The following is a 25,022-nucleotide window of genomic DNA, read 5'->3' as shown; positions in this document are numbered from 1 at the left end:
CATGTCCATGCAGGACCTCCTGCTCCAACATGGCTTCTGAACCCTCCAGCAGCTCCAGATCTTTTCCCGGGGCCGGTCCAGGTCTGATCCAGGTCTGATCCAGGTCTGATCCAGGTCCGGTTCCACATTGATGATGCTGAGTGAATGGATGAGTTGTTTTGGAGGAACCTCCAGGAGGTCCTGCTGGCTGGTGGAACTCTGGAATCAGACGTCCCTCAACCTTTGGTTCTCAGCAACAGGCGGCAACACACACACACACACACACACACACACACACACACTGCTGTAATGATCTGAAGATATTTGACATAAATAAAGCTTTTATTAACAATTACTGCAGTTTGGTTGAGAAGAAGCAGAAGGTTTGATTCTAGCGTTTCCTGAAGGTGTCAGGTGGGACCAGACGTCTCCTCTTGGATCTGTCGCTCCGGTCCACAGTGCTTCGCCGAGACGGCGCCGGTCCTGCGCGGGAACCGCAGGAAGTCCTCGTTCCCTGAGGCCTCCTAGAACTCGGTGGTCCAGAGAAGGTCATCTTCAGTGTCACCTTCACCTCGCAGCACATGGGGTGGACCATGTAGCTCTGCACGCTGAAGGCCGTGACGGTGAAGACACAGGCGGCGACCAGGAACACCCGGAGGAAGATGCAGACCCGGCACGCCGCCGCCGAGAAGATCACGGCGGAGAACAGCGGCGAGATGGACACCATCTCCAGGTCCATCAGCAGGTCCACAGCACACAGGTGGAACATGAAGCTGAACTTCCTGAGGGCGACGCTTTCATCAACACCACGGATAACAGACGGATAAATGGACGGAGACCTTTTGGAGGAACCAGTGATTGACAGGTGGTCTGCAGAAGCAGGTCTAGAAGAACCTGAGAGCTGGTTCTCCTCCAGGCAGGTGGACCATCCTCCAAGCCAAAGTCAACTTCTCTGGAAGCTTCTGGAGGACAGGCTGCAGAGCTGGTTCTCCAAGCAAGAGGAGCATCTTCTAACTGAACACACACACACACACATACACACACTCTGTATGTAAACATCTTCCATCCCGTCCATCCCAGCGCGGCGGCGCCCCCTGCTGGGTTGCCCCGGAAACGGAAAGAAGAGGCGGGACTTCCAGTTGAAATGTTTATTGGCCCTTAAATTACTAAGAACGACGATGCAGTGGAGCGGAGAGATCATCACGTAAAAAATAAATTAAAACTACCAAGGTGCTACTTCCACGCAACAGATGGATACATCTCCAAATGTTTACTCTTTCTCACACACACACACACACACACACACACACACACACACATCCCGTACCGGCGGTTGCCGGGTGGGTTCAATCGCCGCGTCCGTCTTTTGTTTATTTTCCGATATATGATCCTTAACAGCCGCTGTCAACGTAAAAAAGAAGAAGAAGAAAAAGAAGGAGAATTCTAAGAAACAGTTCCACGAGTGGTCTAATCGTTGGGGCGCCGGCGGGGTCAAAGGTCAGATCATGGCGTCGGGCAGCAGCGAGGCGTCGTGGCAGAGGCCGGGGTCTCCGCCGGCCTTGCTGTCGGCCTTTCCGAGCCCCAGCCTCTTCTTCAGCAGCTTGTCCTCGTTGTTCAGCTTGGTGCGGATGGCCGTCTTGATCTGGCTGCCGTCCACGCCGAACTTCACCGCCACGTGTTCTGGGAGGGGGAGGAGACGCGGGTGAGATGGCGGTCGAGCGGCGGCGGCGGGCGGCGGGCGGTCGCGTCTTACCGATGATGCTCCTCAGGATGTCGGGCGGCAGCTGCGGCTTGTGGCAGTCCTCGCCGTAGGCGTTCCTGCGGCCCTGCAGGGAGTGCGTCGCCAGCGTCTCCCTGTCGAACAGGATCATCAGCAGCGCCGACGTGTACTTCTTATAGTCGGCGATTTCGGCGATCCTCTCGTAGACGTTCTTGGGCACGCGCAGATTCTCCGCCAGATGCAGGAAGCTGTGGTCCTCCTGGAAGGACGCAAGAAGGCGTGACTCTCCGAGGGGAACGGCGGCGCCGAGACGGACGACCCGCCCCGGAGTCCTGACCTCCGGCTCCTCGTGGATCCCCGTCATCTCCGCCTCGGGCTCCGGCAGGAAGGAAATGGCGTCGTCCGGCGGGAGGTGCGGCGGCGCCGCCGCGTCGCCGCCCTGCAGGACGTGGTCCAGGGTGACCCGCAGCTCGTGGGCCGTGTGTCTCATCTGCATCATCAGGGTGTTCATCTCTGCGACGGCGTCACAAACACACACGTGACAACAACAACAACAACAACAACAACAACAACAACAACAACGCAAAACAGGACGAAGAAACGACCGGGTTACGAGAACAAGAACGGCACGGTCCCGCGGCGGAGATCCGGGTCAGAGGTCATCTTTCAGCCCGGGTCCAGCCGGTTTTACGAACGCAGGAGGTCCTCCTGGACCCACCTTTCAGCTCCCGCAGCTCCTGCTCCGCCAGGAGGCGACACCGGCGCTCGTACTTCAGCTGGGCCTGCAGCTGCTCGATCTTCATCAGGAGGCTGATGGTGTCGGTCCTGATGCCGGGGCTCCCGGAGCCATCCTCCTCCAAACCCAGGGGGTCCTGCAGGAGGACGGGAGGTGATGGGTGGGAGAGGAGGTGCAGCAGAAGAAGAAGGAGAAGGAGAAGAAGAAGGAGAGGTGGGAGCTTCTCACCTCGTTGTGGAGAAAAGGTGAGTATCCAGGGTCTTGGGCCAACCGGAACTTGTCCTCCGCCGGGTCGGAGCCGGTCTCCTCCGGGGCCCCCCTCAGCATCTTGGGGGGCTGGTGGGGCGAAGGGGCCCCTGCCTCTCTCTTGGGCGGCATGGGGGTGCAGGACACCTGGGTGCAGAGCAGATCAGGATCAGGAGATCCGGTTCAGGGCTGCAGCAGCGGCGCTTGGAAAGTTGTCCGCTCGGCGGCCTCTCACCTGCTCGACAGGCCGGGCCAGCAGCGGCTCAGGACGGAGGCGCGCCAGGACATGGAAGTACCGCGTAGTAGAGGAAGTAGTAGTACTACTACTACTGCAGTACTGCACATGGATCCCGATACACGGACGGCGAGTGTGTGTCCGCGGCGAGAGGCGTCGGCCGTCCGACGCGCTCGAAATAGCGGCCCTTCTCCGGCGGTTGACCACAGTCTTCCTCGGGTGATGAAGGTCAGCGAGAAGTTCCGTTTGGATTTTTCAAATGTCGGGCGGAACAAAGCAGCGACAACTTTTTCCCCGAGGGAAGGATTTCGGCCCAGAACAGTTTCCTGCGCGGCTCCCCCTCGGCTGGCAGCCAATGGGAGAGCCGCGTTTCCTCAGGAGGCGGGATCTAAGGCTGTTAGCCAATCAGCGCCGCCGCTTACTTCCGGGTCGGGAAGATAGTTCGGTTGAAGTGCGACTGGCCCATGTGGGTTGTTCACCGTGGGGGAAAGACGTGTTTAGTTTCTCCCACGCGTCCTCGGAAGCCGCTCTCAAGATGTCCTCCTTCTTCATTAAGTCGTCCGGAGACGGCAAAGCGGTCAAAAGGGGGAAAAACGCCGCCCCGACGAAGCGGAAGGTGAGTGAGTGGAGTTAGCATGGAAGCTAGCCGGGTGCCGGCTAGCTTCCATGCTACGCCGCGCCGGTGTGTTTTTAAACTCTCCTCCGCCGCTAAATCCAACCTCCCCCGGTGCGCCGCAGAGCGAGGGGCCGGCGGGGGGCAAAGGCAAACCGGGGCTGAAGAAGAAAGTCTCCAAGTACAACGAAGAAATCTCCAGCGAGTCGGAAACAGAGAGGTGATCCTCCCGTTGATGTAGCTAGCTCTGCCGCGGAGCGTCCGGCCTCAGCCGCTGTGTCTCCCCACAGCCCGGGGGAAACCAGGAGGAGGGAACCGGCCGAGGAGCTCCACTGGGATGAAACCCCCCAGGAGAAGAAGCTGAGGTTAGCCAAGGTCTACCTGGAGCAGCTGAAGGCGGGAGGTGAGTGTCCGGGATCCCCGGGGGGCTCCGGGTGGAGATCCGCGCCCGTGTTTACCGAGAAATGTGCCCCGACCAGAGGACAGCAACGCGGAGGAGGAAGCCGCCGAGGCGGAGCTGGTCGCCGGGAGACTCCGAGATGAAGTGGTAGGAAGCCTCTCTGCACCAGAAGGTCACGATCGCTCCTTTCTCCAAAATACAGACCCTGATTCTGCTGTGTGTTCTGCTTCTCCAGCTCGAACAGCGAGGGAAACTGCAGAGGCGCATCGCCAAAGATGTAAGTCCAGAAGCTCCTGAGGAAAAACCAACGCCTTCCAACCGTCGCCCGGTTGAGAAGATGAGATGAGAACTACTTTATTTATCCCGAAGGGTTGTGCCAGAGTTTCAAGCAAAAAACATAGCAATAATAGCTGGAAGGAGGGAGAATAAGAAATACAAAAAAAATATAAAGTGTCAAGGTTCAGGCTATCAAGTGTTTTAGGTCTTAAAAAGTACAAAGATTTGAAGATTCCCTGCGGCTGAAGGAAGAGGAATTAAAAAGTCTGATAGCCTCAGGTAGGAAAGACCTCCTGTGGCGTTCAGTGGAGCTCCTTGGTGGGATCAGTCTACGGCTGAAAGAGCTCTGACAGGACGTCAGTGTCCATGCAGGAGATGATGGACGTCCATGATGCTGAGGAGCTTCTCTGACAGCTGCACCACAGACTGCAGCTCCACTCCAGGACAGATCCAGCTCTCCTGATGAGCTTGTTGAGTCTGTTAGCATCAGCTGTCTTGATCCTGCTGCCCAGCACACAACAGCGTAGAAGATGACGCTGGACACCACCGAGTGGTAGAACATCTGCAGCATGGTCCTGCAGACCTTGAAAGATCTGAGCCTCCTGAGGAAGAACAGGCGGCTCTGACCCTTCTTGAAGATGGACAGTTCATGGTCCAAGTGGACACCCAGGTATTTGTAGGTGTCCACAATGTCCACCGCTGAACCCCTGATGGTGACCAGGTGGGTCCTTTGTTTCCTGAAAAGAAAGATGCCGGTCGATTCCTCCGAGACGCCCCGAATGTATCTGGTGGCTTCCTGCAGAAGAGAGTGAACATACTGAGATGCTGGGCTTCTCTTTGTGGTGACCAGGATGGGTGGGATGAGGAAGGAGATGGTCAGAGAGGTGGAAGAAGGACGTCAGGGAGTCAGTCGATGTGACCGTTACGAGATTCCTCCCCGCTTTTATCGCCGTCCGAAGCTGAGGCGTCTCCAGCCGCCGCTTGTTGCGTTTCTGTAGATTACCGAGTTATTCGACCTGCCTGGACGTAATGGAGTGTGTCGTCTCCTCGCCGAGTCACGGCGCCGAAATACTTATTTGTTCCTGGATAATAAACGCTAGCCTGTCTTGTGTGTCGGCGACCCTCCGAACCAGGAGGCGTCATCTTTGATGCCTTCAAATCTTTGTAGTTACAGTTCAGACAATTTATCCCTCCTACTATTATCTATTACTGTTATGTTGTTACTGGAAACTCTGGCACAACAATTTCCTTCGGGATAAATAAGTTCTTCTCACTTCATCATGTAACTTCTGTCTCTCAGCTCCAGCCGCCGGATCCCTCGGAGATCCGGCTTCTGAAAGGACACAAGCTTCCCGTCACCTGTCTGGTCATCAGCCCCGACGAAAAGTGCATCTTCTCCGCCGGCAAGGACTGCTCCATCATCAGATGTGTGTGATCCCCCTCCCCGTGGTGTGTGTTCCTCGCGGCGGGCGAGTGTGTGATGTTTTTCTCCCGGGCTCAGGGGACGTGGAGAGCGGGAAGAGGCTGCACACCGTCCACGGCGGCAGGAAAGGCACGGAGGGTCGGCACGTGGGTCACACGGCCCACGTCCTCTGCATGGCCATCTCCTCGGACGGGAAGTACCTGGTGCGTTCTCCTCCTGGTCTCCGCCCGGAGAACTCGCCGCCGCCGTCTGACAAGTGTCTTCTCTCTCAGGCCAGCGGAGACATGAACAACCTCATCATGATCTGGGAGGCGCCGACCTGCAAGCATCTGTATAAGTTCCAGGGCCACAAAGGCCCGGTGTCGGTAGGTCCTCGCCTTCGGCTCGCCGCCGCGCCCGCCGTCTCCCGGGTGACGTCACCGAGGTTTCCTTCTCCAGGGTCTGTCCTTCAGGAAGGGATCCCACGACCTGTACAGCTCCTCCCACGACCGCTCCGTCAAGGTGTGGAACGTGGACGAGAACGCCTACGTGGAGACCCTGTGAGTGACCGTCCTCCGGGGAAGAACCCCGCCTTCCCGTCAGGGCGTAACCCGTTTCCGCGGCGACGCCTCAGGTTCGGACACCAGGACGCCATCACGGGACTGGACAGCCTGAGCCGCGAGCGCTGCGTGACGGCCGGCGGCCGCGACCGGACGGTCCGGGTGTGGAAGATCACGGAGGAGTCGCAGCTGGTGTTCCACGGCCACGAGTGAGTCCGGCGCGTAGAAACCACGCCTGGAAACCTCCGACCCGGAGACTTCATCTCCGTGTGGTTCCTTCCAGGGGCTCCATCGACTGCATCCAGCTGATCAACGAGGAACACATGATCACGGGGGCCGACGACGGGTACGACGCCGCGCTTTAACGCCCCGCCGACCCGCCGCCGGTGTTTAACCCGGTCTTCTCCCCTCCTGGCGTCGCCCTCAGCTCGGTGTCCCTCTGGAACGTCAACAAGAAGAAGCCTCTCGGCACGGTGAAGCAGGCCCACGGTCTCCACGGCGACGCCGGGACGGAGCAGCCTCACTGGGTGGCGTCGGTCGCCGCGCTGCAGAACTCGGACGTCGTGGCCTCAGGTGAGAGTCCTCGCCGTCGACCGACCCCGAACCCCGGATCTCCGGACCGTCCCGGATCTCCGGACCGTCCTGGATCTGGACTCGCTGTGTCCGCAGGTTCCCACGACTCGCTGCTGCAGCTGTGGAAGTGCGGCCTGAACTACCGCGGGCTGGAGCGCCTGTTCGCCGTCGCCGTGGTGAGGAGGCGCCGGGAAAACGACCGCCCCGTTCCGTTTCCGTCCGCCAACCGCTCCTTCCTCTTCTTTCAGCCCGGATTCATCAACAGCCTGAAGTTTTCTGCTTCCGGAAGCTTCCTGGTGGCGGGAGTCGGACAGGAGCACAGGTAACTCAACCCTGTCTCCATGGAAACGGGTGCTTTCCTAGCCCGCGCGCCTCTCGTCCTCTGGATGGCGCTCTCGGTCAACCGTTTTTAGGTTTGGCATCCGCCGAACAAAGGCGAGCAGATGGAGCCGCTCGCTTCGGACGCTCCCAGGATGGAGACGTCACATGTTCGGATCCTCAGGGGCGCCGAAAATAAAAACTCCCCAGGATTAAAACCGGGCTAAATTTGATTTTGGGAAAATAGAAATGTTCTGATAGCGTTAGCGTTCGCTTTTACACCATCTGCTGCAAACAAACCCTCATGAACATCCAGCGCAGACCGGAGGGACTCCAGGCGACACACTGCTACTCACCTGGTGTGTGTGTGTGTGTGTGTGTGTGTGTGTGTGTGCAGGCTGGGCCGCTGGTGGCGTCTGAAGGAGGCCAAGAACGGGATCTACATCATCCCCCTGCGGAGGAAACCCGGCCCGGAAGACACCCAGGCCTCTTCGTAGCCGCACCGTTCTCTTTTGTAAATAAAAGGTTAAAAGTCGCTCCCGCCGGTCCTTTTCTTGAAACCACCGGGTTCCACTTCCTGTGTGAGATCTTCACTTCCTGTCTGAGGTGACGGGCGGCGGCGTGGTGTGAAGCAGCTGCGGTTACTTAAAAAAAAAAAAAAAAAAAGACCCGACAGGACGTTTTGACTTCAAATCACTTTATTTCAGATTCCTCACCGTTTGAATTTTAGGATTCTAAATCTGTGTGTGTGCACGCACATCACACACACACACTCCACGGGACTTCCCAAGACGACAAGCTTTAACGTTTTATTAGAAAACCTATTTACAGGGACGGGTTCTAGCTGCTCCTCTAACCGCAGTCACCTGCTGTTGGACGGCGGGGAAACACTGACTTCACATTCACTGGGTTTCTACGACACGGCACTAGACGACCAGACGGCGGCGGCGTGCGGCGCCCGCCGCCTCACAGCGAGGAGGTGGTGGCGTCCACAACCTCGCGGCCGTTGCAGACGGCGGGGACGTAGCTGGAGGCGGAGCCTGCAGGGCGGCGGGACGCAAGTTGCAGAAATGAGGGGACAAAAATATATTTGACATTTAAGGTCACTGGACTGTAAATGAGGAAGACACATGAAAAATACTGAATGTTTAAATGCGTAAAATAGAACAATATATGATTAAACTGGTTTAATAGAATGACGCGTGCAAATATGATACACTTGAATGGAAAGGTTATGAATATATGTTTCAGAAAAGGTGAAAATAAACATTAAGGTGAGATGAACTTGAGGGGAAATTCGAAACTTATAACGTCAAAAGAAAAAAAAAGGAAATAAATGTGAATATAAATAGGCGGAGGATTTGAATATAATTAGGCAGAGGATAGGAAGTCAAAAAAATCCACAAATAAATAGCTGTAATTATGATTAAAAATATAAGTGCCTCTTGGCCAGGACTCCCTTGGAAAAGAGGTTTTTAAATAAAGGTAAAATAGAAAATAAAACTATATATATATATATATACCATATTTTTTGTTCTATATGACAATAAATGTGATTTTGTGAAATGCTATATTAAGGGACTAGGCTAGCCTAGCGCTAAGCATTTTATGCTGTACAACAAGTGACTTCTAAAGATCAAATGGCATCTGAATATAAAATAGCACTTGTAAGGAACTGAGAAATAGATTCAATTAAATCAAGTGTCTAATATTTTTTTTAAAAAAGCTTCATTTATATGTAAATATTATATACACAGTATCTCCTTATTGTTGATTAAAAGACTGTATATAAGAAACTTAAGTAAATGATAAAAATCTAACAAATGAAAAAATGAGGTTAAATATATATTACAAGATATATGTAATCTACTATAATGTATAATATATTTTAATCATATATAGACTGATTGGAACTATGAAATACATTTGTACACATATATAAGAAAAAATATAATATGAAAAGAATATGAGATTGAAAATATATGTATTTCATATATATATGTGTGTGTGTGTGTGTGTGAGGGCATACATATACACACACACATATATGAAATTATATGAAAAAGCACAGTGTGTATATATTTGATATAAAAGAAATGTAAATAGGATATCTGTCTATGTACTCTCGATAAGGGGATCATACTTATTTACATAAGTGTGTTAATATAGTGATTTAAAAATATAGATATGATGGAATTTAAAGACATTAAAATATTATACATTTATAGACTGTTAATGTATATATTAGAGATCGATAATATATAACATGTTTATGAATATATAGCAAGAAAAATAAAATGTATATACATACATTTATAAATTAAACTGGAAAATCTAATATCAGTTATATAACCGTAATATTGTAGTTGTAAATATATATCCATAAATATATTTTTGATGACTTTCATTACTTTGGAGGTTTTTATTCTCCATATGAGTGATGATTTATAAATATTATACTTTCTATTCCATAGAAGAAATATAATGTCAGATAGAAAGTTTCTCTGCAAACCCGATTCTGATCTTTGTCTCTTTATGTTTTAGATGTCGGGTGGTTTTTCCTGGTGCTGGACCAGACCTTCGTACCTTTGGAGAATCCAGATCCGGATCCGAGGCCGGGGCCTGGGTCGGTGCCGGGACCCGGACCTGGACCCGGACCGGGTCCGGACACGGTGGCGCTGAAGCGGTTGGCGCCGCCCCGGAGCGTCACCACGTTCTTCTGCGGCTGGAAGAGGATGATGTGGATCTTGGGGGCGAAGAGGCAGCCCAGAACCACCGAGCCGCTCAGGCTGACCGACACGCACATGGTGGTGGTCTGAACCTGGACCAGGACCAGAACAACATCAACAAGACCGACCGACAGGTACTGACAAACACGACAAAGACCTACCACTGCTACAGCCTACATCCACAAGCTACTGCTAACTACTACTAGTAGACCAACCAGTACTACGACTTACATCCACAAGCTACTGCTAACTACTACAAACATCAACCTGTATTACAACTTGTATCGACAAACTACTGCTAACTACTACAAGACCAACCAGTACTACGACTCACATCAACAAACTACTGCTAACTACTACAAACATCAACCTGTACTACAACTCACATCCACAAGCTACTGCTAACTACTACAAAGACCAACCCGCACTTCAACCAGCATTGACTAACTACTGCTAACTACTACAAATACCAACCTGAACTACGACTTACATCAACAAAATACTTTTAACTACTACAAATACCAACCAACCAGTCCTGCAACTCACATCAACAAACTACTGCTAGCTAGCTACTACAAATACCAACCTGTACTACAACTTGCATCGACATGCTACTGCTAACTGCTACAAATACCAACCTTTACAACAACCGGCATGAACAAACTACTGGTAAGTACTAGAAATACCAACCGATACGGCAACGTCCAACAATGAACTACCACCAGAAAGCTAGCTAACTACAACTACTGTAACTATTGTTACTACAAAAACACTGCTAGAACTACTTAAACTATCATAACAACTTTAACCACCGTCTACAACAATGACCTACTGCTAAACTAAACTACTACCTACTACAAAAACTACGACGACTGCCACAATTATTACAACTTCTATAACTAACACAACTACTCCAACTTGCAATTACTTCAACTACTTGAACTTCTAAAAGTTCTTTAACCACTTACATGACTACAACTAATTTAGCTGCTACCTACATCTACAACTACTGCAATAACTACAACCACGACAACTAGTTTAACGATGACATCTCCTACCCACTACTACGACTGTATAAACTTGGATAAGTACAACAACTAGTTTAACGCAACATGTACTACAACAAATACTGCAAATTCTTCTTTCTATGATACTACAGCTAACATAGCTAACATCTTCTACCCACTACTGAAACTACTACAACTATTTTCATTACAACAAATACTCTGTAGTAGTACTGTAGTACAAGTACATCTGGTACATCGACTACTACAAATACTAGCCACTACCACAACTTCTTATCTGGTCCAGCTTCGTCCTTCAAACTTCATCACAACCTTTTATTGAAGAAATTTTAGTTGATGTACAGGTACCCTGGCCCCGCCCCCTGCCCCCATGGCCCCGCCCCCTGCCCCCATGGCCCCGCCCCTCCAGATTACAGGAAGTTGAAGGCGCAACTTCCTGCAAAGATGGGCGCCCTGGAGGTTTGCGGCGTGTTAGTCAGAATTCAGCTGCTAATCTAAGCTGACGACTGGGGTCAGCCAGCCCCCGACACACACACACACACACACACACACACACACACACACACACACACACACACACACACACACACACACACACACACCGGCCCAGGGGCTTCTATTTACAGAACCACGGCAGGAAGTCAGATCCCTCCTGGATATACTGTACCCCCACCCCCACCCCCAAGGGGTGTGTGTGTGTGTGTGTGTGTGTGTGTGTGTGTGTGTGTGTGATGTAAACAAAATGTAAGTCTCTCTAAGTAAAGCAAAGAGTGACATCCTATATTTTCCGGAGTGCTGATTTTAAAATGGACTTTCAAATGATTCGATGTAAATATATGTGATTTTAGTCTTGAAATTCAAATGTTTTTAATTTGATTTATTCAAATGAAGGAACCGATTCGGCTCCTTTTAGTTTACATTGGATTAAGTGACAGTTGTGATGATGCTCAAACCCCACCTGAGGGTGCGACAGTCGGCTGTCAGCCGCTGCACAGCGTTTGTGTGATTTTATATGAAATTGAAATACTGAGGCCGTCGCTGGAAAACGTAGTTTAAATAACGTTACTGCTTTGTTTTATTTGAACGTCAATGGAATAAAACAGAATAAAATGAAAATATGATGACTGTCAATTGAAGGTAATTAAATGAATGATACCAGCCAATGAACAATAAATGAATTCACCGATTAAAACAAAGCTAAAAACATTTATATTGAACTAAATGTATATTTCAGGTTCTAAGTATATCAAAAGTTGTATTTTAATTTTACAATTTAACATAAATCAAAACATAAAGATGTAAAAAAGATGAAAATGATTGTGGATTAAATGAGTTTAAATTTTAAAATGAGTTTAAATCACGTTGAATTTACATTGTGTTTTCTATCTTGTTCAGATATTTTATTTTTTTTGTCAAATCAAATTTAGTGTCTTAGAATGGAGGATGAAATTAAATGAATATTGATAGTAAACAAACAATGAATGACTGAACCAATTCAAATAAAATCAAAGTCGATATGAAATTAACAGTGAATTTTTTTCGCTAATTCATTTATTTAATTTATATTTAATTTTATTTTACAGTAATATGACGCTAAATTTAACTTGTAATTTTTTAACAAATTCAGAAATTTATCCTATTATATTTTAAAATAAAATAATATGAGACTAAATTTATCATTGATTTATTTTTTTATGTAATTCAGGAATTTGATTCTAAATTGTTTTATATTACAATAATATGGAGCTTAATTTAAAACTGATTTTTTTAAACTCTGATTCACATTTTGATTCTATTTTATTTTATTTTACAATAATACGACGCTAAATTTAACATGGAATTTTTTATATAATTCAGGAATTCGATTCTATTCAATTTTATTTCACAATAATATGATGCTAAATTTAACATGGAATATTTTTATGTAATCCAGAAATTTGATTCTTTTTTATTTTATTTTACAGTAATATTACGCTGAATCTTAAATTGATTTTTTTTATGTAATTCAGAAATTTGATTCTGTTTTATTTTACAATAATATGACGCTAAATTTACAATTGAATTTTGTTAATGTACTTCAGAAATTTGATCCTTTTTTTATTTTATTTTACAGTTTTGTGATGCTAAATTTAAAATTGAATTTTTTTATGAAATTCAGAAATTTGATTCTAATTTGTTTTATGTTACAATAATATGACGCTAGATTTAACATGGAATTTTTTTATGTAATTCAGGAATTTGATTCTATTTTAATTTACAATGATATGATGCTAAATTTAACACGGAATATTTTTGAACGTGTTCAGAAATTTGATTCTATTTTATTTTATTTTACAAGAATATGATGCTTAATTTAACAGAAATTTGATTCTATTTTATTTTATTTTACAAGAATATGATGCTTAATTTAACATGGAATATTTTTATGTAATCCAGAAATTTGATTCATTTTTTATTTTATCTTACAGTAATATTACGCTAAATTTAAAATTGATTTTTTTTTTTTAAATGTAATTCAGATATTTGATTCTATTTTATTTTATTTTACAATAATACGACGCTAAATTTAACATGGAATTTTTTATATAATTCAGGAATTCGATTCTATTTAATTTCATTTTACAATAATATGATGCTAAATTTAACATGGAATATTTTTATGTAATCCAGAAATTTGATTCTTTTTTATTTTATTTTACAGTAATATTACGCTGAATCTTAAATTGATTTTTTTATGTAATTCAGAAATTTGATTCTGTTTTATTTTACAATAATATGACGCTAAATTTAAAATTGAATTTTGTTAATGTACTTCAGAAATTTGATCCTTTTTTATTTTATTTTACAGTTATGTGATGCTAAATTTAAAATTGAATTTTTTTATGTAATTCAGAAATTTGATTCTAATTTGTTTTATGTTACAATAATATGACGCTAAATTTAACATGGAATTTTTTCATGTAATTCAGGAATTTGATTCTATTTTAATTTACAATGATATGATGCTAAATTTAACATGGAATATTTTTGAACGTGTTCAGAAATTTGATTCTATTATATTTTATTTTACAATAATATGATGCTTAATTTAACATGGAATGTTTTTATGTAATCCAGAAATTTGATTCTTTTTTATTTTATCTTACAGTAATATTACGCTAAATTTAAAATTGATTTTTTTTTTTTTTTTATGTAATTCAGATATTTGATTCTGTTTTATTTTACAATAATATGACGCTAAATTTAACATGGAATTTTTTTATGTAATTCAGGAATTTGTTTCTATTTTATTTTACAATGATATGATGCTAAATTTAACACGGATTATTTTCGAACGTGTTCAGAAATTTGATTCTATTTTATTTTACTATAACGCTATGACGCTAAAGTTAACATAGATTTTTTCAAAGTAATTCAGTTTGTTGTGTTGAGCTAAATATAATTTGGATCTTGTTTGTTTGCGACGGAAACCCATCGCCAGGGCTCAGACGTCTGGTCTCAAATGGACTCATTACGCCGGAAGCGCGGCGGCGACGGCTCAGGCAGCCGTTCATTATTGACGGCGTTACGCGGAAACGCCGTTCGCCTCGCGAGTCTCGAAAGAACCTTCATCCCACGTGAAAGGAAAGCAGGTTCTTTCAAGGGTTCGAGACCGGACGGGACGGGACGGGACGGGACGGCGTCTCCGCCGGGGAGCAGAACATGTATGCTCCGTTTTTGGCGGCGGTTACCCTGTAGTCGCTGGCGGTGACGTAGAAGATGGGCTGGAAGGCGAGCCAGATGATACAGGTGGTGTACATGGTGAACCCGATGAACTTGGCCTCGTTGAAGTTCTCGGGGCACTTGCGGGTCTTGAAGGCATAGACGGTGCAGAGGACGATGAGGACGCAGTTGTAGGTGAGCGACAAGAGCATGCTGGACTCCCTGCTGTTGCACTTGAGCGTGACCACGTCCCTCCTCTCGGCGCTCACCTCCTTGCGGACCCCCGGCGCCTCCACCAGCAGCCAGACGACGGCCACCAGCAGCTGGCAGGAGATGAGCGCGCCGCAGATGGCGAGCTGGGAGGCGGGGCTGATGAAGCGCGGCCGCTGGGCGCCGTCCTTCACGCCGCTGAAGATGCGAGCGATGCGGTTGGTCTTGGTGAGCAGAGCGGAGTAGCACACGGCGAAGGAGGCGCCCAAGCCCAGGCGGCGCAGGGTGCACACGGCGGTGGACGGCTTGGCGATGTAGACGAAGGTCATGCCGTAGCACATCAGCACCCCGAGCAGCAGGATGTAGGACAGCTCCCGTCCGCTGGCCTTCACCACGGGCGTCTGGTTGTGCTTGAAGAATAGACCCACCACCGACAGCGTGCAGACGATGCCCAGGCAGGAGATGGTGACCGGCCCGACCGCCCAGGCGTCCCGCCAGCGGATGTACTCCTCGGGCAGGTCGTAGCAGCCCGTCAGGTTGGCCAGAGGCCACCGGCCGAAGCTGCAGTCGGCGCAGCTGAACTCGTCCTGCAGGTACTGGTAGGGTTGACACGGGATGCAGATCCAGCAGCAGACGTCGCCGGGCTGCATGCTCTTCACCTCGTTCTTCCGGCAGGGGTCGCTGCACTGCGACGCCGGCGGCGTCGGGCCGCGCCAGGACGCCAGGCTGGTGTTCAGGGTCAGGCTCTGGTCCCAGTAGCCCACCTTCTTGTAGACAAACTTGTTGTCTTCCTTGTAGTAGTGGAAGATATTGTAGCGGCTGATGCTGTCGCCGACCGAGTCGAAGCGCACCATGTTCTCCGTGTCGGTGGGCCTGAAAGGAGCTGGAGGAGGCAGAAGTTACACGGGCGTGAAACGGATACCGTCGCCTTCTTGGGACTCGCGCGGGTTCGTTCGGCTCACCTTCGAACTTGGTCTTCAGTATGAACTCCTTGTAGAAGCGCTTGCCGTTGCCCGGCCTCATGGCGTCGCAGACCTTGGAGGTGTTGGAACACACGGCCTGCCTCATGTTGTGCAGGGCGTACGCCATCGCGTACACCGCGTTCACCACGAACATGATCTTGGACTCCTGCTCGAAAGTCCCGTCCCTCAGGCTACGGTCGCCGCAGCCGGGCTCCTGCAAGCTGCACCCGAACCGGTGCTCCCAGAACTCTTTGAACCACGGGTTGCGCGAGTTGGTGTACGGGTTGAGCTTAGTGAAGTAGTCTTCGAACTCCCGGATCGGGTAGGAGGCCAACTCGATGGTGAACGCTCCTTCCGCCGCCGTCTCGCTGCCCCTCACCACGCTCTCCTGCGCCCCCCAGCCGTCGCTGGCCACCCAGATGAAGCTGACGTTCATGCGGGCCGCGGCCACCAGCAGCTCTCGGGCGTCTTCGCTGCGGGTGAACAGGATAACCACTTTGGCGTTGGACTTCAGCTGCAGGGAGCGGATGACATTTTCAAAGCCCTGGCGGTTCATGGAGCGGCTCACCTTGGCCGAGGTGGCGATGCAGATTTGGCGGGAGCGGGCCTCCTGCTGGAAGGCGTCGATGCCGGTCTCGCCGTAGTCGCCTTCCGACGCCACCGTCGACACATAAGTCCAGTTGAAGTAACGCAGGATCTCGGCCATTGCCTTGGCCTGGTAGAAGTCGGCGGGGACGGTGCGGGCAAAGTAGTCGTAGCGGGTTTTATCGCTAAGCTTGGCGCTGGTGGAGGCGTAGCTGATCTGGGGGATTTGGAAGAGCCGCAGCAGGTTGGCCACCTGGCGAGACAAAGAAGATTTCTCGATCGGTCGTCAAATCGGAACTTGGTGACATCGCCGCGAGGAAGAGGACGACCGCATCTGCACAAACCAAGCGTCAGTCATCAGTATGGACGCACGTCATACAGCTGGTGATGATGATGATGATGATGATGATGATGAACGTCCCCATGTACTCCTGGGCTCCGGAGCGAGGTTCTCCGGGTAGAACCTCCTGGTTCCTAGCTTGTCTTAAACAATAGGAACCCATGCGCGAGCCTTTCCTCTGCGAGTCAGGAGGTCCGTGGGGTCCGGGCGGAAGGAGAACGTCCGCCGTACGAGGACCACTCCAAAGTGCGCTGGAGGTCAGGGGTTCGTTTCACGTTAGCGCTGTAGGCTACCCGTCAATGGTTAATGGTTAAACCGGCCCCCGCCCACCCCCTCCGATCTCACGGTGTAATCCGATCGCTGTAATTCCAAATATTTCGACCGGAAGGCCCGTTGTCCTTTCTTTTGAAGAGGACTTGCACCTTTGTCAAACTACAGTATCACCCGTAGAACCCACTTAAACTCTGGGTGACCCCAGGAAGGGAGTACAGAAGGCGGAAAGAACGTGGGGAGCCTACTTTGTAGCACATCCAGAGAATAATCCTTCCCCTCGCACACTTCAGCCTCCGCTTAAAGCCAACATCTTTATGTAATTGTAAACCCTCCCCGGGGAGGAAACCGGTTTGGTCCGGATTAGAAGCAGTGAGAACTAATTGGAGGCTCCAATTAGCGTCTCATTATTGTTGAATAGTTTATAATCCCCAGAAGTAGTTCAGCGGTGTTAGAGAGCTGCCTCCTGCCCCCCCCCCCCTCATCTACGCTGAACCATCTGAAGGTCTTGATGGGATCGGCATCCACGCGTTTCGACCGCCTTGAGAATCCCCCGGACGTCACCGGGCCTCCTGGATCTTCACCGAAACCTCGATTAGCATAGATTAGCTTAGTTTATAAACAGCTCGCGGCTAATGAACGATCGATTGGAGATCGTTCGTCATTGCACCTTCCGATGAACAGGCCGAGGCAGCCGATCGTCCTCCCGAGCTTCTGGTCCGGCCTGAGGAGGAATCTTCTCGAGACGTCGTTCTGATCAACTAAAGGACAATTTAGAGTCTTTGCCGAACCGGCAGACTGTTTTTGGACCGTCGGAAGGAAGATTCCTTGTAGTCCACGTGGACTTTCGATCCGCATCGACATTCCATCACTGTGACGGGTACGACTATTCTGGTTACCCTGGAGTATCCTTGACTCCCGCCCAGCGTAAAGTAATCTGTTACTTTCTTCGGAGATCTGGTATCTGAATGAAGGCGCCGAGTAGGAAGTGAAACACGTTCGAGGGAAGACGCTGAGTCCAGTTGCCATGGTGGAGTCGACCAGGAGGTCTGTCAGAAGGTTCTGAACGCTGGTTCAGACAGCAGCTTCACCCTTCGTTGTTGTTGAAAGTGGACGAATGGAGGACGGAGGGGATGAGGGGAAATACATCAACGCGACAGGAGATGTTCCTGAGGAGGACCCGGTGGACTCTTCCTTGAGGAGGACCTGGTAGACTCTTCCTTGAGGAGGACCCGGTGGACTCTTCCTTGAGGAGGACCCGGTGGACTCTTCCTTGAGGAGGACCTGGTAGACTCTTCCTTGAGGAGGGCACAGTGGACTCCTCCTTGTGGAGGACACGGTGGACTCTTCATCCCTGTGGACTCTTCCTATCTCTGAGGTGAACTTGGTGAACTCCTCCTGAGGAGGGCTCAAGACTCTTCCTTGAGGAGGGCTTGGTGGACTCTTCCTCCCTGTGGAGTCCTCTCTTTGTAGAAGGACCATGTGGACTCTGTTGAGGAGGGCTCCTCCTCCATGTGGAGTCCCAGAGAGCCGGCCCACATTTTAACCACATCAGTCCTAAAGCTGTTTGACGGACATTTCTTCACGGTTTCTACACCTGCCGTCTCTAACGAGGTCAGAGGGCAGCGGCCAATCAGCGGCCCCCTCGGTGGCCCCCTGAGTCCGGCGGACTTTGAGGCCCGCCAGTAGATTTAATCCTGTTTTTTTTTCCCTTTTCTTACGCCGGCTCTGGATGGTTCCCCCTCGGAGTTCCTTCATATCGGCGGTGGGTTCCCACACGGGGGGTGGGGCGGGAGGTTCCTCTGGCCATATTTCCCAAAGAAGGGGCCACGGGGCCGAGGAGGAGATGAATGGCTCTCAGACAACGGGATCGGCGCGACTCCTGATGGGAACCCGACTCATCCCGCCGTCCCAGGGAGCTTCGATGGCCCCACATGCAGGTGGACACCATCCCGCCGGCCCCTCCGGCCTCCACAAAGAGGAGACAAATGGTCGCAGTGTGAGCGCCGACCTGCGAACCGTCCCGCTGCCACTTCTGGACGCCCTCCGGGTTTCATTGGCGGCGTCGCCTGGAGACCAGAGGAGCTCCCGGCGAGTTCCCGCTGAGCGTTCAAAAGCTGAGAGGTCTGTTTTGACACTCCAGAGCCTTTCAGAGGCTTTTCCTCTGAAAGGCTTGACGGACCTCCAGGCAAGCCCGGGGTGATCACCAAGGGAGCCCATTCTTCTGCCGGTTTAACAAGATCTCAACCCCCAAAAAGCATCCGGGCCACCTGAAGCCCTCCACTCCGATCAATGCCCGGCTTCTACTCCAGCTCTGAGGGCTGCCAGAACGCAGCCTTTCACCCTCGCGTTTAGAGACGTCCAACCAGAATCGTTCACCTCGTTGTTCAAGTCATAAAGGGACGACCGACGATTCACTCGTTCATTCATACGTCATTTAGAAACAACATTCGCCCTGAGATTCGTGTCATTTACAGACTTTCACCCTCTCATTCAGGTCTTTGAGACATGCAATCAGAAGCCGGAGGAGAAACATCTGGGCCGCCGAAGCTCTGCGGGCAGCGAGGTCTCCTTCCGACGCCGCGAAACAGAAGAGGAACCCTGGAGGAGAACATGGAGGCTCCACAGGGGATCCAACCGGCGACCTCCTGCTGCGCCGAAGAAAAAAGCACCGGATGGCATCGACGTTTGTTACGGAAATAGAGGCGACTCTTTCATTTGGGATGTTTCTCCTGCCTGGATGAGGACCTTCTAGCGGGAGGAGAACATCGACGCCGAGCTCGGATTCTTGGCGTGAATGAACAAGAACGCGGGTGAAGAGGCTTCAGAGCGACGCGCTGAGCTTCTCTGCAGGACAAGACCTCCAAAAGGAGTCTGACAGGGAGGAGAAGATCTAGGAGCTCCTGGAGTTTGGAGGAGTGAAAACGAAGGGTGAACAACCTGAGCCGAAGAAATGTAGATCTAAGATCAAATATATCAACCGTACGTAACCCTCAGTGAGAAGGTCCCCACAGCAGGACGTTCCTGTGCTGCTTCTCTGGTTCCTCACAAGATCTCAAAGCATGAAGGAGGTCAGAGGAGACTCAGTGGTGGACCACAGCACCAAAGCACGAGGTAAGACATACATGATGGATGGATGGATGGATGGATGGATGGATGATGCATTGTTGTCCTGCACCACCAGAGGAGGTGGAGGACATGATGACGGCGCGAAGACTCCGTCCTTCAAACCATCTCGCAGATCCCTTACCTGGATGGAGACGTCGCTGTAGGAACCTCCGATCACGCCCGAGATGGCCAGAGGAACCTCGTTGTGGACGGGCCTGGAGCCGTCCGGACAGATGAAGCCCGGGTCCTGCACCTTGGTCAGGGAGGCTCTCACGAAGTCCAGAGATTGCTCCAGAGCGTAGGTGTCCTTGGAGCAGGTGTCCAGGATGTGCGCCCCCAGCTTGAGTCCGGGGAGGACTCGGTCGCTGGCGTTGATCTCGTCCAGGGCGAGCAGCATGGCCTCCAGCCTCTGGATGCCGCGCTCGGCGTTGATCTTCCCGCAGTCCTCGGCGCCTTCGCCTTTGTGGTGGACCGGGAACAGACCTCCGATCACCAGGTCTCCGTCCACCACGATCTCGCGCTTGGCGGCGGCGGCGGGCGGCCTGGACGCGCTGGGCAGCGACGCCGGGAACAGCAGCTCCAGAAGGACGGCGGCCACGACCAGCGAGCGACGCATCGCGGCTTCCGGAGGCGGAGCAGACGTGGATTCAGAAGGTCTGGAGGCCGGAGGCTTCCGAGTCCTCGCTCATGACCTGAGAAGAACCCAGACCAGAACATCCAGACTGAGAGCCGGGAGCGGGATCTGGTCTTATGAAGGAAACGAGACCGCGTCGGAAAACCTAATAAAGCAGCCGGACGGAACGACCCGAGCCGAAGGAGAGGAGTTTGTTTGTGGTTTCTTATGAGGTAAACACACACACACACACACACACACACACACACACACACACACACACACCCTGTTTGTTTGGACTCGGGACGTCGGTACGGAACCCGACTGGAGCTCGGCGGCCGAAGCCTGATTTCCCAGAGCGCCCCGACATCACCCAGACGGAGGCTCGCTTCGATGACGGGGTTGCCATGGAAACGTGGCGGCCATGAAAAAATAAAAAGCGGGGCTGGACTGCCAGGACGTGGGCGTGCGAGCCAATATGGATTGCAATCATGCGGCGGCAGCTGTAGGGTTCCTGTCAGCGACACACACACACACACACACACACACACACACACACACACACACATCTGAAATCTACACCCTGAAGGTTCGAGCCGCGTGGCGTTCAACGGCGGCCGCTAACGCCGGATACCGCGTGTGTTTGGTTTGGAAGAAGGTTCTACAGGGTTCCAGGTCCAGGATGGACAGCAAGGAACCGGAGAACCTCCGCTGAGGAGCACGGGGGTCTCCATGGGGGGTCATGGAGACCAGGTCACCGCGTGGGCAGGTGATCGACCTGCGTGAGCGTCAACTCCAGATCTGAAGGAGCTGCTCTCGGCCCACCATGTCATCAGTAGCTCCATGGAGATGTTGGAGATGTTGGAGATGGTGAAGATGGTGGAGATGCTGGAGATGCTGGAGAGGCTGGAGATGTTGGAGATGGTGGAGGTGTTGGTGATGGTGGAGATGGTGGAGATGGTGGAGATGGTGGAGATGTTGGAGATGTTGGAGATGATGGTGATGTTGGAGATGTTGGTGATGGTGGAGATGGTGGAGATGTTGGAGATGCTGGAGATGCTGGAGATGCTGGAGATGTTGGTGATGGTGGAGATGGTGGAGATGTTGGTGATGGTGGAGATGTTGGAGATGCTGGAGATGCTGGAGATGCAGGAAATGCTGGAGATGGTGGAGATGCTGGAGATGGTGCAGATGGTGGAGATGTTGGAGATGCAGGAGATGCTGGAGATGGTGCAGATGGTGGAGATGCTGGAGATGGTGCAGATGGTGGAGATGTTGGAGATGTTGGAGATGGTGGAGATGTTGGAGATGCAGGAGATGCTGGAGATGGTGCAGATGGTGGAGATGCTGGAGATGGTGCAGATGGTGGAGATGGTGGAGATGGTGGAGATGGTGGAGATGTTGGAGATGCAGGAGATGCTGGAGATGGTGCAGATGGTGGAGATGCTGGAGATGGTGCAGATGGTGGAGATGGTGCAGATGGTGGAGATGGTGGAGATGCTGGGGATGTTGGAGATGCCGCCCCACCACAACAGAAGAGGTGCTCTGCACCGCGGAGGATGTTTGTGGGTCGTTGGTGAGGAGCAGCGAGGTTCATCCATGGGGTCACATTCGGACCGTCATTACTGACGTATAAACGTCCACTTATTATTATTAGCATTAATAGAAGATATCAAATATATAATGTTGTCATTGTTATGATTACAGGTTATGAAAATATTGTATAAATATTGTTATTATTGAAATAATATCTTATTCTCCTTTGTTACTGTTTGTAAAGCATCCTGAAATAATATAAAATATCAGAATTCATGATTTTTGAACACTAATAATAATAATAACAATATGTTAATGATTATTACAATAATCATGATAATAATGACATGGATGATGATAATAATATAGTTATGATTGTTATGATATTGATGATAATGATGATGATGATAATAACAATTATTATTATCGTCATAATGATACTGATAATAATGATAATAATAATGACAAAATAAGGATCATGATTATGATACTACTGTTAATATTAATAATTGTGACAAATATAATAATCATAATCATAATAATGACAACAATTAGGATGATGATTACAGTGAAAGTGATAATCATAATAGTTATGACAAATATAATTATAGTAATTATTATCATGACAATAATAAGGATGGTGATTATGGTAATAATGATAATAATAATAATGACAACAAATATACTACTACTAATAATAATAAGGTTGACACTAATAAGGGTGGTGATTATGGGAATAAATATAATAATAATAGCGACAACAACAATGATAATAATAATAATAATAAGGATGGTGATTATGGTAATAATAATAATACTTATAGTGAAAACAAATGTAATAATAATAATAATAATGATAACAATAATAATAATAATAACGGTGACAATAATTAGGATGGTGATTATGGTAATAATGATAATAATAATAATAGTGACAACAAATATAATAATAATAATAATAATAATAATAATAATAATAATAATAATAATGATAATAATAGGGATGACAATAATAAGGATGTTGATTATGGTAATAATGATTATAATAATAATAGTGACAACAAATATAATAATAATAATAATGAAAATAATAATAATATGGATGACAATAATAAGGATGGTGATTATGGTAATAATGATAATAATAATAGTGAAAACAAATTGAATAATGATAATAATAATAATAAAAATGGTGACAATAATTAGGATGGTGATTATGGTAATAATGATAATAATAATAATAGTGACAACAAATATAATAATAATAATAATAATGAAAATAATAATAATATGGATTACAATAATAAGGATGGTGATTATGGTAATAACGATAATAATAAAGGTTGATGATTATGATGATAATGATTATAATAATGTCTATTCTCATCATAATGTTGATAATAATAATTAAGAGTTCCACCGTAGCCCCCCCCCTCCCCTCCCCCGGTGCTGGTCCTGCTGGACCTCCATGCAGACCTGGACTCCATCCGAACCTCCGCGACCCCCCGTCCCGCTCGGAGCTTCTCCTTTTACCTCCATCAAACTGAACCCGTCCGAGGACGAATCCCGACCATCGATGAGTCCATAACTTGTCCGAAGTCAGGAAAAACATCCCGTGCGTGTTTTGTTCTGTTCCTTTTGTTTTACGGTTGAAAGTGTGATCCGGGTCGGCCGCGGCGGGACGAGACGCGGGTTCGGGGCTGCGGGGGCTGCGGGGGCGGCGGGCGTCGGAGTCACGGAAACGCTGCGGGTGTTCGTGTCTGAACGGCGGATATCATTTCCTCTGTGACTGCAACTAAAACTATATTTCCGAGGTCCGAACTGTTATTACACTCTTATTACACGCTTATTACACTCTTATTACACTCTTATTACACTCTTATTACATGTTTGCGAACGCTCACCGGAACCGACTGCTCTCGCGGGGAACGGCTGGATTTCCAGAGGTGTTACCGAGACCGGAGAGACCGCGTCCACGTTTCCGGTCGTTTTCGGTGAACCAGAACCAGAAACAGCCTGGAAGCCGCGGAGCCGAGTCCGGTACCGGGGGAAGGCGCGGACAGTTCGCGGTGTGTGTGTGTGTGTGTGTGTGTGTGTGTGGGTGGGGGGATCTTACCTGGAGGGGGGGTGCTGGAAATGGGGGTCCGTTCACCGGAAGCCTCGCGCTCGGCGGTTCCCGGTAACCGTCCGTCACGGAGTCCAAAAGACGCGGTCCGCTCGGTTCATGTCCGCGGGTTCGGATCTGTCCGTGGTTCTGAAGACGAGTCGCTCCCACTAGCGAGTCAGACGGACTCCCCACCCCACCCCACCCACGTCCACGCCACCCCACCCCTCCCCTCCCGCGGGTGGCTCCGTGACGCTTCGAACCGAACCGAATCCAGGACCCGGACTGCTCGGTTATTCAGAGCGGGATTCGGTTCGAACTTTGTCTGCTCCCACTCCCACGCCTGACGGGGACTCGGTGTCCGTCCGCCGCCCACCGGAACCGGAATAGAAGCGACGGGAGAAGACGCTCGAACCCGGGACCTGCACGCACACACGCACGCACCGGCCGCACCTCCTCAGACTCGGGAGTGCGTGGAGGCCGAGGTGCCTGTCCACGCGTGGAACCGCCGCTTTTCCCCTCCGTGACGTGTGCCACCTTCTCCGTGCACAATTAGTGAAGAATGGCAGCGCGCACAAACACGCGCACACACACGCATGCCAAATCGGCTGCACAATTACAATTGAATGTGCAAACAGTGCAGAGGACTCACTGTTCATTGCCTCACACACACACACACACACAAATGCCTCAGTGTGTGTGTGTGTGTGTGTGTGTGTGTGTGTGTGTGTGTGTGTGTGTGTGTGTGTGTGTGTGTGTTTGGGGGAGTAAACTGGACCG

The 25,022-nt window shown here is 49.4% G+C and overlaps 3 protein-coding genes across 3 annotated transcripts; 1 reads left to right on the top strand and 2 right to left on the bottom strand.

Moving 5' to 3' along the window:
• Window positions 1–1,112: 1,112 nt before the first annotated feature.
• On the bottom strand, window positions 1,113–3,257 carry LOC147221846 (uncharacterized). Its single transcript, XM_086168966.1, has 6 exons — window positions 2,917–3,257; window positions 2,664–2,828; window positions 2,418–2,571; window positions 2,037–2,212; window positions 1,733–1,958; window positions 1,113–1,659 (listed from the first exon to the last, which is right to left on the bottom strand). The coding sequence occupies exons 2-6, from the start codon at window positions 2,811–2,813 to the stop codon at window positions 1,478–1,480; spliced, it is 888 nt and encodes a 295-aa protein (XP_086025092.1). The 5' UTR covers window positions 2,814–2,828; window positions 2,917–3,257; the 3' UTR covers window positions 1,113–1,477.
• A 72-nt stretch (window positions 3,258–3,329) lies between these two features.
• rrp9 (ribosomal RNA processing 9, U3 small nucleolar RNA binding protein) lies at window positions 3,330–7,593 on the top strand. The gene is made up of 15 exons (XM_086168965.1): window positions 3,330–3,532; window positions 3,655–3,749; window positions 3,820–3,932; window positions 4,009–4,076; window positions 4,165–4,206; window positions 5,506–5,632; window positions 5,707–5,831; window positions 5,901–5,993; window positions 6,067–6,167; window positions 6,242–6,376; window positions 6,451–6,513; window positions 6,595–6,740; window positions 6,837–6,916; window positions 6,989–7,062; window positions 7,456–7,593. The coding sequence occupies exons 1-15, from the start codon at window positions 3,452–3,454 to the stop codon at window positions 7,553–7,555; spliced, it is 1,443 nt and encodes a 480-aa protein (XP_086025091.1). The 5' UTR covers window positions 3,330–3,451; the 3' UTR covers window positions 7,556–7,593.
• A 145-nt stretch (window positions 7,594–7,738) lies between these two features.
• Window positions 7,739–24,379, bottom strand: grm2b (glutamate receptor, metabotropic 2b). The gene is made up of 6 exons (XM_086168964.1): window positions 24,255–24,379; window positions 20,132–20,681; window positions 15,687–16,524; window positions 14,544–15,607; window positions 9,645–9,879; window positions 7,739–8,098 (listed from the first exon to the last, which is right to left on the bottom strand). Exons 2-6 carry the CDS (start codon window positions 20,603–20,605, stop codon window positions 8,025–8,027), a joined length of 2,685 nt encoding a protein of 894 aa, XP_086025090.1. The 5' UTR covers window positions 20,606–20,681; window positions 24,255–24,379; the 3' UTR covers window positions 7,739–8,024.
• Between the last annotated feature and the right edge of the window lie 643 nt (window positions 24,380–25,022).

This window comes from Fistularia commersonii, chromosome 21 (assembly GCF_037954325.1).
Source record: "Fistularia commersonii isolate RoL2024-O1a breed Wild chromosome 21, RoL_Fcom_v1.0, whole genome shotgun sequence".
In the NCBI taxonomy this organism is placed as follows: domain Eukaryota; kingdom Metazoa; phylum Chordata; class Actinopteri; order Syngnathiformes; family Fistulariidae; genus Fistularia; species Fistularia commersonii.
The sequence above is the reverse complement of the archived record's forward strand: the minus strand, read 5'-3'. Positions and strand labels throughout refer to the sequence as shown.